This window comes from Pseudorca crassidens, chromosome 4 (assembly GCF_039906515.1).
Source record: "Pseudorca crassidens isolate mPseCra1 chromosome 4, mPseCra1.hap1, whole genome shotgun sequence".
Classification (NCBI taxonomy): Eukaryota; Metazoa; Chordata; class Mammalia; order Artiodactyla; family Delphinidae; genus Pseudorca; species Pseudorca crassidens.
Genome location: NC_090299.1, coordinates 318621 through 335195, shown reverse-complemented (window position 1 = coordinate 335195; position 16575 = coordinate 318621). Strand labels below are relative to the sequence as shown.

Below are 16575 nucleotides of genomic sequence, written 5' to 3'. Positions count from 1 at the left end.
GGCCCCCGCCCGGTCCACACAGAGGGGATCGGATGACGGGGGCTGGGGCCAGTATCTGGGGCTCTGGACTGAGGGGTGGGCCGGGGTCGTGCGCGCTGGCTCGGGAGCTCGCGCCCCGGGATCCCCCCCGAATCCGGCCCGGGGGCAGCGCTTTGGAGGGGAAAGGGGGGCGCGGCTCCGCCCCTCCGGTCCCCGCCTCCCGCGGGCGCCCGCCCAGCCGCCGCGGCCCCGCCCACCTCGTCACGCTCGGACGCGGGCGGGGGGCGGGGAGCGCCTCCATGTGATGCGCCCTCCTCGCGGTGCCCTTCAGCTTCAGCCGCAGTTCCAGGGGCGCCACATGGACCCGGCCGGCCCGAGCGCGCTCTGCCGCTGACCGCCCGCCCGCGCCCCGGCCCCAGCCCCAGGAAGGTAACCAGCGGCCCCGCGCGCAGCTCCTTCCCAGGACCCGCAGGGCGGGCACTCGGCCCCAGATGCCCCCTTCCCGGCCCGGGCTGGGCGCTCGGTCAGCCCCCGGCGGGCGCTGTCCGCCGGCGCGGTGCTGAAGCGGCCCAGGGGTCGCGGCCCGCGCCCTCCCTCGTTCTTACTCCTTCTCCGAGTCTCCTGCCTCTCGCGTCTCCCCTTCCCCTCCCTCGTCCTCTGTCTTTTTCTTTCTTTCTCCTGGCGCTCTCCCGCCTGAGGGCCGCTTGGCAGAGCCGGGCAACTCGCTCGCCCGCAAAGCCAAGGGGTGCGGCGGCCGCGGGAGCCCTGAGCCGTGCGATGGGGCGGTGGGAGCACTAGGGGAGCTCCGGCAGCGCCCCGGCCTCTCAGGGCTGGGCCCTGAGACTCCCTCCCCACCAGGAGGCAGGGGAGAAGTTTGGAAGAGAATCTGCTTTGCGGCAAAGGCGCCCCTGCGCGCCAGCGCTTTGCGGGGAGGCAGGGGTACGCTCGCCCCCCCATCCCTCCCCAGCCTGCACACACGCGGGTCTCCTTCATCTGAAAAGGAAAAAAAACCCCATAAAACAGTGGATCTCCAGGGACCTGGGTTTCCTTGCCAGGAGAGACCTCACCAGACAGGGGGTGGGGGGTGGGGGCACCACAGCTGCTGATTTTGCAGGAAGCACCTCCTCACCAGACTTGCAGCTGGCCTGGACCCTGGAGGTCCCCACCCATGCAGATGCAGGGGGAGGGGTGGTCTGCCCCCCATTTCATTTGTTCCCGAAGGCTGGGGCCCCTGCAGTTTCTCCCTTCCACCCCAGTCTCTGCTGTGTGCAGGGGGCAGTGGGTGCTGGCCTCTCCCCTGGGTGAAACCTGGTCTCCCAAGACTTCCATCCGAAGCCAAAGGGAGCTCCCACCCAGGTCCCACCCACACTGACCTTTCCCATCCTTTAGATGGGTCTCCGCGCCCATGGCCCAGGGCTCCACCAGGGAGGCAGCAGAGCCAGTCACCTCCAAACGCCCCTGGGCCTGCCCCCACTTCTCAAAGGCAGCTTCTCCTCGGAGCTGCACGCTCCCATCCCTGCAGTAGCAGCCGGACGCCGGCTTCACAAACCCCAGGGGCCCAGAGAGACCACTTTGCAGGGACCTTCCCAGACCCAGGTGCCTGTCCCATGTTGAAGTCCAGCCTCCAGGTGTTGGGGGGACCACGAATGATGCTTTCTCACACCCCAGACCTGCTTCTAGGGGAAGTTGGGAGGGGACAAGGAAGAAGTCCTCCCCCAGCCCCGTTGGTGACCTGTGACCATTTCCTCTCCCCAAGCAGAGAACTCCTGGCCACATTCGCATGTGAGCTGTGACCCTCCGAGGAGCCGCTGAGAACTCAAAGCCATCACCATGGAATTCGTGATGAAACAGGCCCTGGGAGGTAGGGAGAGGGGGGCACCCTGCACACCCAGCAGCACGCAGACACACGGGGTCTCACGCAGCACGTGGTCACCGTCGGACTTCACCACACAGTCCCCGCAATCACACCTACAGGCTCCCTCTGGACCGGGGCTGGGGGCTGGGGCGGGGGGACGAACAGGGAGGGGCCAAAGGCGGTGCGTCCTGAATCCCCTGGCCAGCTTTGGGGGTGGGGGAGGATGCATGCCAGTGCACTGTGTCCGGGCGGAGCCCCCCAGGTGGCCCTGAGCAGCAGTACCTCTGTCGGCCTTGGGAGGACACCCCAGGGCGCACCAGGGGTCAATCCCACTGGTCAGATCCGGTGGCCCCCCACGGGGACTTTGCTTCTGATGCGCAGGGGTGCAGGAGGCCGCAGAGTGGCCACAGCAGGCAGAGTGGGGGTAAGGAGCAGAGCTGGACCTGTGGCCTCCAGCGAGGACTTTGCAGTGTCACGAGGGAGGGGCCCCAGCGTGCACAGGCAGGTAGCTTGTGTGTACCCACCTGCGTCCCCACCTCCCCGCCCCCGTGAAGGCAGTGCAGCCTCTTTGTGTGTTGGGCGAGGGGACCCCCCTTCCAGCCCTGCTGCTGCTTTTGAAAGGAATCCTGTGCCTCCTTGGGTCAAGGCCATCAGCACAGCCGGAGAGCCTGGCCCAGGAGAGGAAGATGATGTAGGACAGTGAGCTGAGACCCTGGCCCAGGAGGTGGGCGGGGGAGCGGATCGAGGTCCGCACTGGCACAGTTGCATCCTGGTCAGCCTGGCCCACGGGGCCGGCCCTGTGCACCCTGGCTCCCCTGGTGCAGCGCCAGCTCTGGGAGCTCCCTGTGATGGGAGCCGGCGGCCGCTGCCTGATTCTGCCATTAGAGATGTCTTCCTCGTGTGACGGGACCACCCCGGGACCATACGTGGCCTCTGTGGGTCACACCCTGACCTGACGCCTTTCACAGCCGGGCACGTGTCAGGTGATGCATGACAGGGCCACCTCTTGGCAGGAGTGATGGAGAGCTTTTCACCAGAGGTGGGGCACCATGGGGGCTCTGGTGCTAGGAACGAGGGGCAGGATAGAGGGGCCAGTGCCACCGTGCCCAGGACAGGAACCCCACGGGTGGGCTTGTCTCCTGGAGAGTGACTGCATTTCCACTCAACACAGATTAAATGGAAAGACGTCTGGGCCTGGCCCGGGGCCACATTTCCTGAGACTTCATGGTCAAGGGTAGGCTGCGGGTTGCGTCTAATCATAATGGTTACATCACTGGAACGTGATTCAGGGACAAAAGCAGCAGGAGGCACCAGGAGGAACCCAGGTTCCACGCAGCCGGTCCCAGGCTGTTACAGATAATTAATCAGGTGGCTAATTCGGGCCCCGAGGTGGGCTTGCAAGAAACGGAAATATCTGATTTCGCTGTCTGCGTGGCTGAAATCAGCTGGGTAATTGCCTGCCTGGATTCCCTTTGTTCTGTGTCAGCCCAAAGTTTCTCCTGCGGCAGTGACAGGGCGGCTTCACCAGTGACGTGGGAGCCTGGGCGCCGCCAGCGGAGGCCCCTCGGGCAGCATCTACTCCCTGGGGCCCCAGACCCAGCGTTCCCCCGAACTCCCACCCCGTTCGCACCCCAGTGCTGCTGGGGGCAGGGGCTGCTCCAGGTGAGGCCTTGCTTTCTGGTGCCGTGTTTTCTCTCTCCCTGGTGGGCGTCATTTTGGTCTCTCGGGATGAGTGTGGGTGAGAGACAGACAGACGGAGACCAGGAGATGATTCCAAGAGGGGCCAGAGCCCCGGACACGGAGGCGGGACGAACCCCGGACGCCGTCCAGAGACAGGCTAACTCAGAGGGGATACGGCCAGAGACAGACCGAGAAAAAGATGAAGGGAAATGCCTCGGACACTGGAGTCACAGAGATGTGGGGAAACGGGACTGGAGGGAGGTGGATGCAGGAGCAGGGCAGCGGGAGCCAGGCTGCGGGGATCAGGCAGGGAAGGTGGCTGGGGGCTTAGAGGCTCAGAACAGGACAGCCGAGGAAAACATGGAAAAGACGGGGCGGCCGAGACGGAGACTGGGGAACCCGGGGAATCAGGTCAGGAAGTATAAATGCAGGACAGAGAGACAGACAGAGGGACAGACAAAGAGATGTAGACAGAGACAGATTGACACAGACAGAGAGACATAGAGGGACAGACAGGGAGAAACAGACAGAGAGGGAGACAGAGAGAGACAGACAAACAGAGAGACAGAGAAACAGACACAGGGAGACAGTGACAGACATAGACATACACAGACAGAGACAAACAGACAGGCAGACAGAGAAGCACACAGAGACAGGGATGTATTAGAAGCAAACTGAGAAATAGAGTCAGGGCCAGAAGCAGAGACACATCCGCACACACACGCACACTCAGAGAAAGGCTCACAGCGGAAATGAGGGGAGAGGCAGGCCTGGAGGGAGCCCCAGGCAGGCCTTGCCGCGCTGGGGACGAGACTCCGTGTGGCCTAATTAAGCCGGGCCATCTGCCTGGCCCTGCCTCTCAGGCAGGCCCTGTGTTGGGGCAGAGGTTTCCAGGTGACTGCCTGGTGGGCAGAGCAGCTGCAGGACTCAGGATTCCCACATCACACAGACAGACAGACGGGGCGCCCACAGCCCCCCAGACGCATGCCTGTGTCTGCCCAGCCTTGTCCACTCTGGGGCTCTTAGGAGGAGCCCAGTCTGGGACCTGCCTGGGACCTGCAGGGCCGTGGACAGGTGCACGCCCTCCACACCTCTGGCCCCCACCTGTCTGGCCCTGACGTGTTCACCCCCCCTCCAGCACCCTTGAGCGCGGAGCGTTCTGGGGAGGGCTGACGGGGCTTGTCCGGGGCACACACGCCTCTCACTCCCTCAGTCATCTGGTCTCTGCTCTTCCAACAGCCTCTGCCCCGTCCATCCTGCTTGTCTGCACGATCTGGGCACCACGAGGCGGGGCTGGGCCGTGGGCAAGCCGGCTGTGTGCCGGTGCTGCGGGACAGACGGGAACGCGCGGGGTCAGGGAGAGCCAGTTCACACTTGGATGGCCGTGAGTCCCAGGCGAGCCCTGCCCGTGACCCTCTGTAGGCACCTGCCTGCCCCGTGTCTGCGGCTCGGCCCGTACCGGGGCCCCTGCCCTGCCGGCGGGCTTCTGGCTCTGCCGCTGTGGCTGCCGCGGGGCCCTGCTGAGGGCCCTCTCCTCCACTGGCCTGTCTGGTCGGACACAGAGCCCGCCTCTCTGGGGACCACAGGTCACGTGGGAGCCGGCACAGACCTCGGGGCACCTACTGCTGGAGGGAAGGGAAGTGGGGGCTGATGCGGAGGTGTCACGTCGTGGTGACGAGGGGCCGCGGGGGGCAGTGCGGGCAGGCCGGGGAGGGCCGCTGGGAGGGGCCGGCAGGTGGACTGCAAGCTGCGGGCATGGGGGCGGGGGCTGGCCGCGGCCCGGCTGTGGGTGGTGAACAGGGGGACTCAGGTGCTGACACATCAGCTGTCCTGCCTGTCACGTCTCAGCAAGGCCAGCGGCCCCAAACCCTGACTTCACGCAGACTCCCGGCTTCGAGCTGCTCCTCTGAGGGCAGGTGGGTGGCGTGGGCCACAGAGGAAGGGACGGTGAGATGGCAGGGTCTGCACGGACGCCCGGCCTCTGGGCCCCTGGAGTGGACACTGGAGGGCTCTGCTCAGGGCCCACCTCTCTCTCTCCCTCTCTCGACGCAGCCCGCGTGGGACTGGGCGGGGCCCCTGGAGTGTCTGCTCTTAGGGCCTGAGTTCTCCGTGGACTGACGGGGCGCCTGGGTTCCTTCAGACTCAGAAGACGTGATCCCTGGGAGGTGGCTCTGCCGGCGCCTGCCCTGAGGCCGGGGAGCTGGGGGCACTCAGGGCTGGCCAGGGAGCATTCTTCTGAGGCCAAGTGGTCGAGGAAAGTGAACAGCTATCGGCAAACTTTTTCTCCCCGAGAGAAACGTCCTGGAGAACTTGACAGGTGTTGGGCCTCCTGAGGTCCATCAACACACCCTGACGTTTAACTGAGCCAGCGTTCCGTCCCCAAGAGAAGAAAACATTGACGCACGGTCACGTGATGCTTGGGAGCTTGTCTGCGGCAAAGTGGCCTTGAGCCAGGGCCAGGCGCTCCGCCGCGTCTGCACAGATCTGGGACTCAGGGTCCTCAAGGGTGTAATTTGAAGAAACTGTCTTCCCCCAAGACCAGGAAGTGGCGATGGCCCCGGAGCTATATTTGCCTCGTGGACAAGAGCGTGGGCAGTTGGCGGGGTGGCGTGGTCCCTGTAGACGCTCGCCAGACTAAATCAGGAGCAGTGTGTCTATTTTGGCCCAAGTGACCCGGTTCGTAGCTGTCTGTCCCATTGTTCCGCTCAGTGTGGCATGTTCTGTGTCTGGAACACGCTTAGGTCCTCCGGGCTGGTGAGGGGGAGGGGAGGGTTTCCTGGAGGAGGGCATGTCCGAGGTGGGCTCCAAGGAGGAGTGGACGGACTGGGACCCAGTACACGCAAAGGTCCAGGGGCCGTAGGGGCTGGGACGGGCTTGGAGGGCAGCCCAGTGCCCAAGCCTAAGCTCAGGTCTGCCTGGCCACACCCAGGGGCTCGGTCAGTGTGGACAGTGTCCTGCGGAGAGTCGGCCCTGGGCCCGGCCTGCGGGCAGGGAGGCTGGTCTGGGCGCGGCTGAGAGGCTGCCCTCTCTCCAGAAGCGGGGGGCAGGGGGCCCGTGCCTGGTGCGTGGGGAGGACGAGGGAACGACCAGCCGCTGTCCTGAGGCCGGCACGTCTGCGCGTGTGTGGGCGGCAGGAGCTCCAGCACCCAGACCTGCGTGGAGGGAGGGAAGGTGCTCTACTGACACCCCCCGGGGAGAGCCTGGGCCGGGGGCCTCCACACCTTGCTGGTGGTGGGCTGTGCGCTCTCGGCCGGGACACCTAGGGGGTCTCGTGGGGATCAGTTCCCAGATGTTTAGGGGCCACAGGGACCAGATCCAGGAGAAGGGAGGGCAGCGCCCTCTGTGAGCCAGGAGCCCTGGGCAGGGGAGCCCCCCCTCGGGGCCAGCACCTCCCCCGCCTCTAGGCTGTTGGGGGCCTCCTTCCTCTTCCCTGCTGCCAACTCCGCAGCGCCCAGCTGAGGCCTGTCTGCAGCTGCTTTTGGGGGGCCCAGAACCGGGGCTCCCGAGGTCTCTGCCGGTCAGACGTGGCTCTGCCCCGACCCTCCCTTGCCTCGCCTCCTAGGACGTCAGGTCAGGGCCGCAGAGGCAGTCCTGTCCCGGCCCCCGGTGTCCGCCCGTGGGACTCTACGTCGAGGGCGAGGCCGGGCGTCCCCATCCTGTCCCAGACCCAGGTCCTGAGGCCTGAGCTGGCCGCACAGGCTCCCCCGCCCTGTCTGTCTGCTTCAGGGCTCACTCTGCTTGTCATGGGCCTCCCACATGCCCAGGGCTGCTCTGCTGGGACACTGGCCGGGGGAGGCCAGGCTCTCTGGCATCGGGTAGGCTGAGCGTCACAAGGTGAGCTGTACTGCAGGGAAAGGAGCAGATTGGGAGGGAAACTAGAATTCTGCACTGGGGAGAATGCTTTTGACTCAGATTACAGAGAACCAGACAGAGTGATTTGAATCGGTTTGTTTTTTTCACATGATGAGGTGTCAGGAAGTGGTTCAGCTGCTCAGCGGTACCATCAGGGACCTGGCTCTGGCTCTCATTGTGCTACTGTCATCCTAGTGGAGCGTTCCGCTTGCTCCTCGCCGCCACAAAGTGGCTGCTGCTGCTCCGGCGTCACGTACACAGTCAGGGGAGGACGAAGGAGACAATCCCTTTGTCTGCTTGGCAGACAAATCCCAGTGCTGACAAGTTTCAGAGACCTCAGCCTCGTGAACCCAAACCCAGGTCAAGACGGATCAGGGGAGGGGGCTCCCGGCAGCTGCAAGCGGCCCCTCCCTAAGGCGGCCCCCTCGGGGCTCCTGCCCCTCGTGGCAGAGGAGAGGAGAACGGGGTCCTTCCGAGGCTCCTGCCGTTGGCTGTCGGCTGCTCAGAGCCCCGGATCCTGTCTGGGCGGGTGGCGGGGGCTCTGGCTGGGGTCCGTCCGGAGCCTCCTCCTGGCCTCTGCCTGTGCTCTGGGCTCCGTGCAGATCAGCTTTCCAGCTTTGCCCGCACTTTTCTCGTCTCCTGGACAGGGTAGAACGTGGCTTCTCTCGCCCCGCCGGGGTCAGTCAGGACCTCCGGCTGCTTCTTAGGGGGGCGGCCCCGTGGGTCCCTTTTGGTCCCCTGGACTAGACCATGAGCTGTAGTGTCTGAGGCCAGGCCCCTCCTTGGGGGCCAGTGGGAGGCTTAGGGTACTGGGTGCCGAGTTCTGAGGGTGCTGCCTGCTGAGTGCTGCGGGTGCTGTGCGTTGGATTCTGACTGCTAGTTCTGGGTGCTGAGTGCTGGGTGCTGGGTGCTGGGTGCTGGGTGCCAGTGCAGACTGAGCCTCAGAAGGTCGAGGACTCCTGGGGTCGGGCAGCTGGCCGGAGCAGCCCCAGGGCTGCATCCTTTGGTGCTAATGGCCGCTCCTAACATTCCCCGGGGAAAGCCATGGCCGTGTCCGAGTGGAAACATCAGAACTGCCTGCTGAGCTCTGCTTCCTCGGCTGGGAGGTGGGCTTCACCAGGAGGGTGCTGGCCACCGCGTGCGCCCCAGGCCGCCTCAGCCCCGGGCGTCTGCCTTTACCCTCTGGGCCCCTGCGGCCCAAGAGCTGGCGGGAAGGCCGCAGGTGCGGGGCCTCTTGGGAGAGGAAGAAGTGCAAGGGCTGCGGGCGGGCGGAGGAAGCAGAGAGGACAGAAACAGTTTAACAGAAGCTGAGGGCGGAGCCCCAGCAAGCTGCCAGCCTCGGGCCCCGGAGGGTGTTTGGGGCCGAGGACCACCTTGCACTTAGCGTCCTTCAGAAGGAAGCCTCTGGAAATGGGTCTGCTCTGCGCCTAGCCCACGGGCTGCTGTCTGCCAACACCCTGCTGGCGGGGCCCGCCCTGCACAGGAGCAGACGCGGCCGGGTCCGTGAGGCCCCGCACAGTAGCACCCCGACGCCCCCCTGCCTCGCCGTCCCACTGCAGCTGTGCATCGGGCTGTGGTCAAGGGGGTCTGTGCGCCTGGCACCAGGCCTGCGTGGAGGTGGCTAGGAGGGGCTGCTGGGGGGCAGCAGCTCGTGAGCCTCTGCTCCCGCCCCAGGTGGCTTCAGGGCCCAGGCCCTCCCCCGGCAGACTGGGCAGCGGGTGAGCGCAGGGGAGCTGGGGTCCAGGCGCGAGGAAGCCGGCGGCCACACCACCTGTCCCAGATCCTGGTTCTGTTTGGACTCGCTAATCAGCATTTTCATCTTGCCTCTGTCTCCACGTGTCCCCTCCTGAAGCCAAGACCAGACGTGCCACCTGGCACCTGGCTCAGCGGGCAGGGACAGCGGCGGCGGCCTGGGGCCTCTCCCCGACGGGTGTGGAACATCTGACCAGTGCCCCAGACCAGCAAAAGAGGTTTTCCAGGCCACAGAAGCAGGAGGAGCGTCACAGAAGATGCGGGCAGCGCGGGCCGGGGTCTGATTTAGTCAAGACTAGAGCGGGGGCCTTGCACGTGACCAGCCAGCCGGCCAGCCCCCCGGCCGTGCCCCTGGGCCGGCTTCAGGAGGCGAGGCTGCCAGGCCTGGGGCCAGAGCATAGTGGTCAGCAGGGTGAGACAGGGCCCATGCCTTGGGCCTCCCCTCCCCGAGGGCTGGGCAGAGACGCTCCGGAGGGGGTGGGCTCTGTCTGCCGGCTAGGATGAGGCAGAGTGTCCACTCGCCCGCCCCCGTTCCTTCGGAGCTTGGCCAGCAGGTGGGAGTGCGGCTGGACAGGCGTTTGGAAGCCGGGCCCCGGGGCGGTGGATGATGGACAGTGAATGGTGGCGAGACAGGTTTGGCTGCCCCTTGGACGCTGGTCTACTCCTTGGCCCGGGGTGTCGAGGAGACTCCGACACAGGCCAGGCAGGCGGTGCCCGCGGACCCCGGCCACAGGCCCCTCAGGCCAAGCACCTCCACAGGGCAGCGGGGGGGGCGTCTTTGAGGGGCTTCGCTTTGCAAGAACATTAACTGTTGAATGTGTATCATCACAATTAACATCTGATCTAACTTGTGTCACCTCGACTTTCACCTTTTTTAAATGCTTCCTTGCTAGTTCGCGTATTTAATCTTAATACATGGACTAAGTTTTCTTTTTAAAAACCTTCTGCAGTGTTTTGGAACCCGCACGCCCTTTGAAAACATTATTCAAGCTCTCATTGTTGCCGTCACGGGCGACACTGCGTGTTTCGAGCTCTCGCCAAGTCCTCCCGGCGGCTCCGTGAGCTCCTCTGTCCGGCCTTCACCCACACGCGCCTCCGTTCTTTGTGATTCCGGTCTGGAGGCTTGGTATTACTGTCGATGTTTTCTTAATACATAAACTTTTTTTTTTTGCGGCACGCGGGCCTCTCACTGTTGTGGCCTCTCCCGTTGCGGAGCTCAGGCTCCGGACGCGCAGGCTCAGCGGCCGTGGCTCACGGGCCCAGCCGCCCCGCGGCATGTGGGATCTTCCCGGACCGGGGCACGAACCCGCGTCCCCTGCATCGGCAGGCGGACTCTCAACCACTGCGCCACCAGGGAAGCCCCCATAAACATATTTTTATCTTTGCATTCAATTTGATGAGGTATTTATCCACGTTTATTTTTTAACATGAAAGTGGGTTTTTTTTTTCCTACCATGAAACTAATAAATGTTCATTGTAAGGAATTGCAATAATACAGAAAACATGAAGAAGTGATATGGAAAATTGAGACACCACGTTGCTTTCAAACTCATCTGCTAGAATCACTCATTACTTATGTGAAATAATATTATTTTTTTCCAGGAGAAATGCCTTCAGACCTGTTTCTAATTTTAAAAGACTCTGCAAAGTTCTTTACGCTGTCCATTTATTAGAACTGGCTCGGGGCTCAGCTGGCTGTGCCAAAGCTGGGGGCCGAGGATCAGCCTGCCACGGTGACTGTGGCTTAAAACAGCTTTAGACAGAAAACGCGGGACAGCGTCATTTCCTGACAGCAGCCCTTTGAACAGTGCGTGTTTCAGGGAGGTTTCTGTCTGCTGTGTAGACAGGTTTAGACGAAACTCGCCCTTTGGGTGATGAGCTACAGAATCAGTACAGACTTAACTCCAAGTTCCAGGAACAGTTTGTAAATATTTGCCCACCTTCCTCCCATCCTCCTGGCAGAGGTGGGGCTGCAGGTATAACTCGAATCCAGACCCAAGGAGCCCGTTGGAACGGAAAGTACCAGCAAGGAGCGGTCCTTGTGGACGCGTCCCCGCTGTTCCTCAGTAATGCGCTCGTGGATCATCTCAGACACTCCGCTGGTCTCCTGGAATGGGTGGGGGCCCTGAGCTGGGACAGACCTCCTGCCCCTCCCCCCATGTCCCCTCGGCAACAGGCGCCTTGACGACGCTCTTTGCTCCTGAACCTGTGGTTTGCCCTGAGTTAACGTGTCTGGACGCGGGCACATTCCACCCCATCAGCACTGTGCGCTGTCCCCGCCTGACGGAAGAGGCCCCTCTCCTCTCTCCTCTCCTGCTGGGCCTTTGGGAACTTTCCAACAGAGGGTGCGCGGGAGGGCCATGGAGTCTATTCTGCCTTGGGGCATAGCTGCCAGTTGGGCTGGGTATAAAGTTGTAGATTTTAAAGAACTTCCTCCTTGGAATTTTGAAGCCTCTTTTCAGTTGTCTTGCAGGTTCTAAAGTTGCTATTAAGTCACATGCTGCTCTCACTTCCAGTACTTTCTACATGACCAGTTTGCTTTTCTCTCTGGAGGCTTTTACAGTTTCCTCTTTGACTTGGCATTTTGAAATTTCAAACTCTCAGGACCTTGCTGTGGGTCTTCTTTCACCCCCTGCGGGTGCACTTCCTCGGCCCGGGGACAGGGCTCTGGCTGCCTCCTTGCTGAGCCCTCACCTGACCCTCTCAGCTCTGGGCCGCTCTGCTCTGATTCTCTGTGTCCTTCTGTTTTCTTTCCCGTTGTTCATCTCCTTGTCTTTTGTTCTACTTCCTGGGATATTTCCTTCATTTCATTTTCTAACTCTTCAACTGAACTTTTCATTTCTGCATTTACATTTTTAACTTCCAAAATCTCTTCCATGCATTCTGAACGCCCTCCCTTTCAAGGGTTCCCCTGGCCCTTGTACTGTCTCCTCTGAGCACCCTTGCCTGTCTGGGTGCCGCCTTCATGCTGGGGGCTCTCCGGGTGAGTTCTGAAAGCCTGGCTGAGGTCCTGCGTGCTGTGGGGGACTTCTGGCTTACCTGTGGGAGAAACACGTGGGAAGCTGGCTTTTATGTTTGGAGAGCCCCAGATGGTAGCATCTTTCGGTCTTGTTGGGAGGCGTGGCTCCATTTCTCCAGAAACAGATTCTGCGTGGCTGGATGGTGGGTTTCGTGAGCAGGGCAGTGGGTGGGGGCTTGGCGAGGTCCCCAGTTTCGGGAAACAGAGAGCCCCTTGACCCCTGTCTGTAGGTGGATGCGTCACCTCTGCCCCCACAGTGCCTGAGACTGGTCTGAGCCTGGAGGGGCTCTGGTTCAGTTTCTCCAGCGAAATGGGTTTTTGATTCCCCCTTGCCCCTTGGGTGGTGGGTCCCCAGGGCGTGGAGCGCAGGTGCCCCTCATGCAGACCTCAGCCCCTCCCCCAGGACCTAGCGCCTCTGATACCAGAGTCGGCCTGGGTTCTGCCTGCACGTGAGCTGCGCAGCGGTCTCTCCCCCTGTTCTTGCTTGGGTGCCCCCTGCACGTCTACTCTCCATTTCCCCAAATTGGATACCTCGGCCACCTTGTTCTCTCCTCTCCTGTCTGTTTGTCCTCGTGGAATTATACTTTCACATTTCCTCGCTCCAGTTTTAGCGGGGCTGTGGAAAGCGGTTTCGATAAGCACGTGCGTTCGATCCAGCATGTTTCACTAGAGCTCGGTACCATCAGCTGTTAGACCTCCTGGAATTAGGACATGGAGCACAGGGTTAGCTGGAGTGAGCCCGCCGGGTGTCGAGAAGACCAGTGCAGGCAGACCTCAGAGATATTGCGGGTTTGGTGGCAGACCACCGCAATAAACAGTGTCGTAATAAAGTGAGCCGTGGGAATGTTTTGGTCTCCCAGTACAAATAAAAGATGTGTTTACACTACAGTGTCGTCTGTTAAGTGTGCAATAGCATTATGTCTAAAGAAAGATACATCAAGTGTACATATCTTGATTAAAAAATTTTACTGCTAAAAAATGCTAACCATCATCTGAGCCTTCAGTGAGTCATAATCTTTTTTGCTGGTAGAGGGTGTGAAACATTGTGAGAATTACCAGAATGTGACAAGAGACATGAAGTGAGTACATGCTATCGAAAACATGGCGCCAACAGTCTTGCTTGACGCGGGGTTGCCACAGACCTTCAGTCTGTGAAAAACACAGTATCTGTAAAGGACCACAAAGCAAATCGCAGAAAAACGAGGTACGGTGACATTAGGACAAGTGGTATTACGGCATCTGGTATTAGGACAGCTGGTTAGGATGCTCGGTATTAGGGTAAGTAGTATTGCAGCGTCTAGTGTTGGGATGCCTGGAGTTAGGATGTCTGGTATTATTAGGATGCCTGGGGTTAGGACGCCTGGTGTTAGGACGCCTGACATCGGGACATCTGGTATTAAGATGCCTGTCATTGCACTTGAATGAATTCACTACCATTGACTTAACCAGTACCGAATGTTGTGCATCACACATCCAGCCTGTTTACACTCATAAACAGAGTTGCACTGGGCATTCCTGCACTTACATCCTGTCAATCAATATATATTTATTGGGTTCTTAACCATAAGCCAGACACACAGACGGAGAGTCTGCATCTGATGAAGCATACATTCTAGTGTCGGAAACAGAAAAACAAAACCCAGGTCCATAAACAGTAAACGTGAGGCCTCAAGAGGTGGCGCATGGGACAGAAGTCAAGCAGGAGCCTTGTCTTTCAGGCGTGTCCTTGTGCTCAGGCGGCAGTGCTGTGGCCGCAGAGGGTGGCCTTCAGGAAACCACGATATCCTCGTGTTTTGGGTTTTTTTAATTAATTTTTATTGGAGTGTAGTTGCTTTACAGTGTTGCATTAGTTTCTGCCAAGTGAATCAGCCATACGTATACATATATCCCCTCTTTTTAAAAAAATTTCTTTATTTTATTTCTTTATTTTTGGCTGTGTTGGGTCTTTGTTGCTGCGCGCGGGCTTTCTCTAGTTGTGGCGAGCGGGGGCTACTCTTCCTTGCGGTGCGTGGGCTTCTCGTTGCGGTGGCTTCTCTTGTTGTGGAGCACAGGCTCTAGGCGCGTGGACTTCAGTAGTTGTGGCGCACAGGGTCAGTAGTTGTGGTGCACGGGCTTAGCTGCTCCGCAGAGTGTAGGATCTTCCCGGACCAGGGATCGAACCCATGTCCCCTGCTGGCAGGCGGATTCTTAGTCACTGCGCCAGCAGGGAAGTCCTTATCCCCTCTTTTTTGGATTTCCTTCCCATTTAGGTCACCGCAGAGCACTGAGTAGAGTTCGCTGAGCTATACAGTAGGTCCTCATTAGTTATCTATTTTATACATGGTATTAATAGCATGCGATGTCTTTGTTGACATGAATACAATACGGCAGAAGGATGTGCACGGCTAATCTTCTGCCACCTGTTTCCAAACTGCCCTCTAAGTAGATCTCGCTAAAATATGCCGCGGCCAGGCTCCATCGTGCAGATCACACACACGCTCCCCAACATGGGTTTTGTCAAACTGTTGCCGATTGGGTGGATAAAGTTGATCTCATTTTTAATTACATTTTGGGGATAACAGTGTGATTTAGCATCTTTCATTCACTCAGCAAAATTTTTGAACACCCAGTATTTGCCATTATTACGATTTCTACGTTTTAGGTGAATGTTCTGTTATTTACCGTTCCACGCTTGCCGTTTGCCATTTAACTCTGTGATGTTCTAGATACTCTCGCCGTGCGTGTGTATGTAGTCAGCGCTGTCGGTCCTTCCTCGTTACGCTGTGTTTTCCCGCTTCTCTGCACGCCTGGAACATTTGCACTGGACGCCACACATTGTGAGTTCGTTCACCCAGTCGCTGCTGGCATTTCTGTTTTCCTAAATATACGCACTTTGCTCAGTATGCGATCAGCTTATTTAGGGACAGTTTGATTCTTTCCTTTCTTGTCTTTAAGCTTTGTTAGGTGGGAGCAGAGCCATGTTTAGTCAGGATAATTTTCCCCACAACCGAGGTCGTCCCTTCTTCTTATTCTCAGGGATGCCTGGTGATCTGTGGCTTCTTCTGCTCTTCCTCTTGGGAGCCTTCTCGTAAAAGGCGGAGATGTTGGATTGGGTAGAAAATCAAGACCCAACTTTATGAGGCCTATAAGAAACCCACCTGAAATATGAAGACACAAATAAGGGAAAAATAAAAAGATGGAAAAAGAGAAGCCATGTTAATATTAATCAAAAGAAGCCTGGAGGGGCCACATCAGTGTCAGACAGAGGTTTCAGAGCAAAGGTTGTGACCAAGGGTGAAGACGGCCCTATCCCAGTGAGAAAGGAGCCGTTAATCAAGAGGACACCACAGCCCCGACCATTTCTACGAGTCATAACTGAGCTTCAAGACGTGTGAGGCAAAACCGGCAGAACTTAGAAGAGAAACAGACAACCTGCAGGTTCGGGTGGCGACACTCAGGACGCACAGACCTGAGCAGACTGCCAACCGGCCTGGCCGACTGACTCTACAGACACTTCAGATGACAGCTCACAGCTCACAGAGCATCTACCCAGATAGACCTTCTTCTTGCAGACACTTCAGATGACACTCACAGAGCACTTACCCACATAGACCTTCTTCTTGGCCACAAAACCAGTCTCAATAAACGTAGATGATTCCAGCCATGCAGAATGTGTTTTCTGTCCACACTGGGACGAAACAAGAAGCACACAACAGAAAGATATCTGGGAAATCCCCCCAATATTTGGAAACTAAACAACCCATGGGGCCAAGAAGGGATTAAGATGGAAATTAGAAATTATTGTAAACTGAATGGAAATTAAAAAACGGTAATTTGTGGGATTCAGGAAAGCCATGTTTAGAGGGAAATTTATATCACTAAACACCTCAATAGAAATGAAGAAAAGTCTCAAATGATTAACTTCAACTTCTTTTCTTAAAAATATTTATTTATTTATATTTTATTTGGCTGTGTCGGGTCTTAGTTGTGGCGTGTGGGATCTAGTTCCCCGACCAAGGATTGAACCCAGGCCCCCTGCACTAGGAGTGTGGAGTCCCAGCCACTGGACCACCAGGAAAGTCCCTTAACTTCAACTTCTAACATCTGAAACTAGGAAAAGAAAATCAAACAAAACCCAAAATAAGTAGAAGAAAGGAAATAAGGATCAAAATAGAAATTAATGAAATGGGAGTGGGGATGAACAAAGTTAGTTAAGAAGATTAATAAAATTGGACTTGTATCCAGAATACCAATTACCATTCAATAATAAGATCAACAACCCAATCAAGAAATGGGCAGAAGGGGCTTCCCTAGTGGTGCAGTGGTTAACAATCCGCCTGCCAATGTGGGGGACACGGGTTCAAGCCCCGGTCCGGGAAGATCCCACATGCCACGGAGCAACTAAGCCCGTGTGCCACAACTACTGAGCCTGTGCTCTAGAGCCCTCGAGCCACAACTA

The 16575-nt window shown here is 58.7% G+C and overlaps 1 protein-coding gene across 2 annotated transcripts in view; it reads left to right on the top strand.

The window, feature by feature from the left end:
• The first annotated feature begins 246 nt into the window (after positions 1 to 246).
• The window catches only part of CPLX1 (complexin 1), a 36814-nt gene continuing 20485 nt past the window's right edge, over positions 247 to 16575 (top strand). The window contains exons 1-2 of one of the 2 annotated variants that reach the window (XM_067734783.1): positions 247 to 408; positions 1739 to 1840. In XM_067734783.1, coding sequence (XP_067590884.1) covers positions 1810 to 1840 — 31 coding nt within the window. In that variant the 5' untranslated portion in view covers positions 247 to 408; positions 1739 to 1809. Of the gene's footprint in view, positions 409 to 1735; positions 1841 to 16575 lie in introns of both variants that reach the window. The other variant, XM_067734782.1, reaches the window with a different exon arrangement.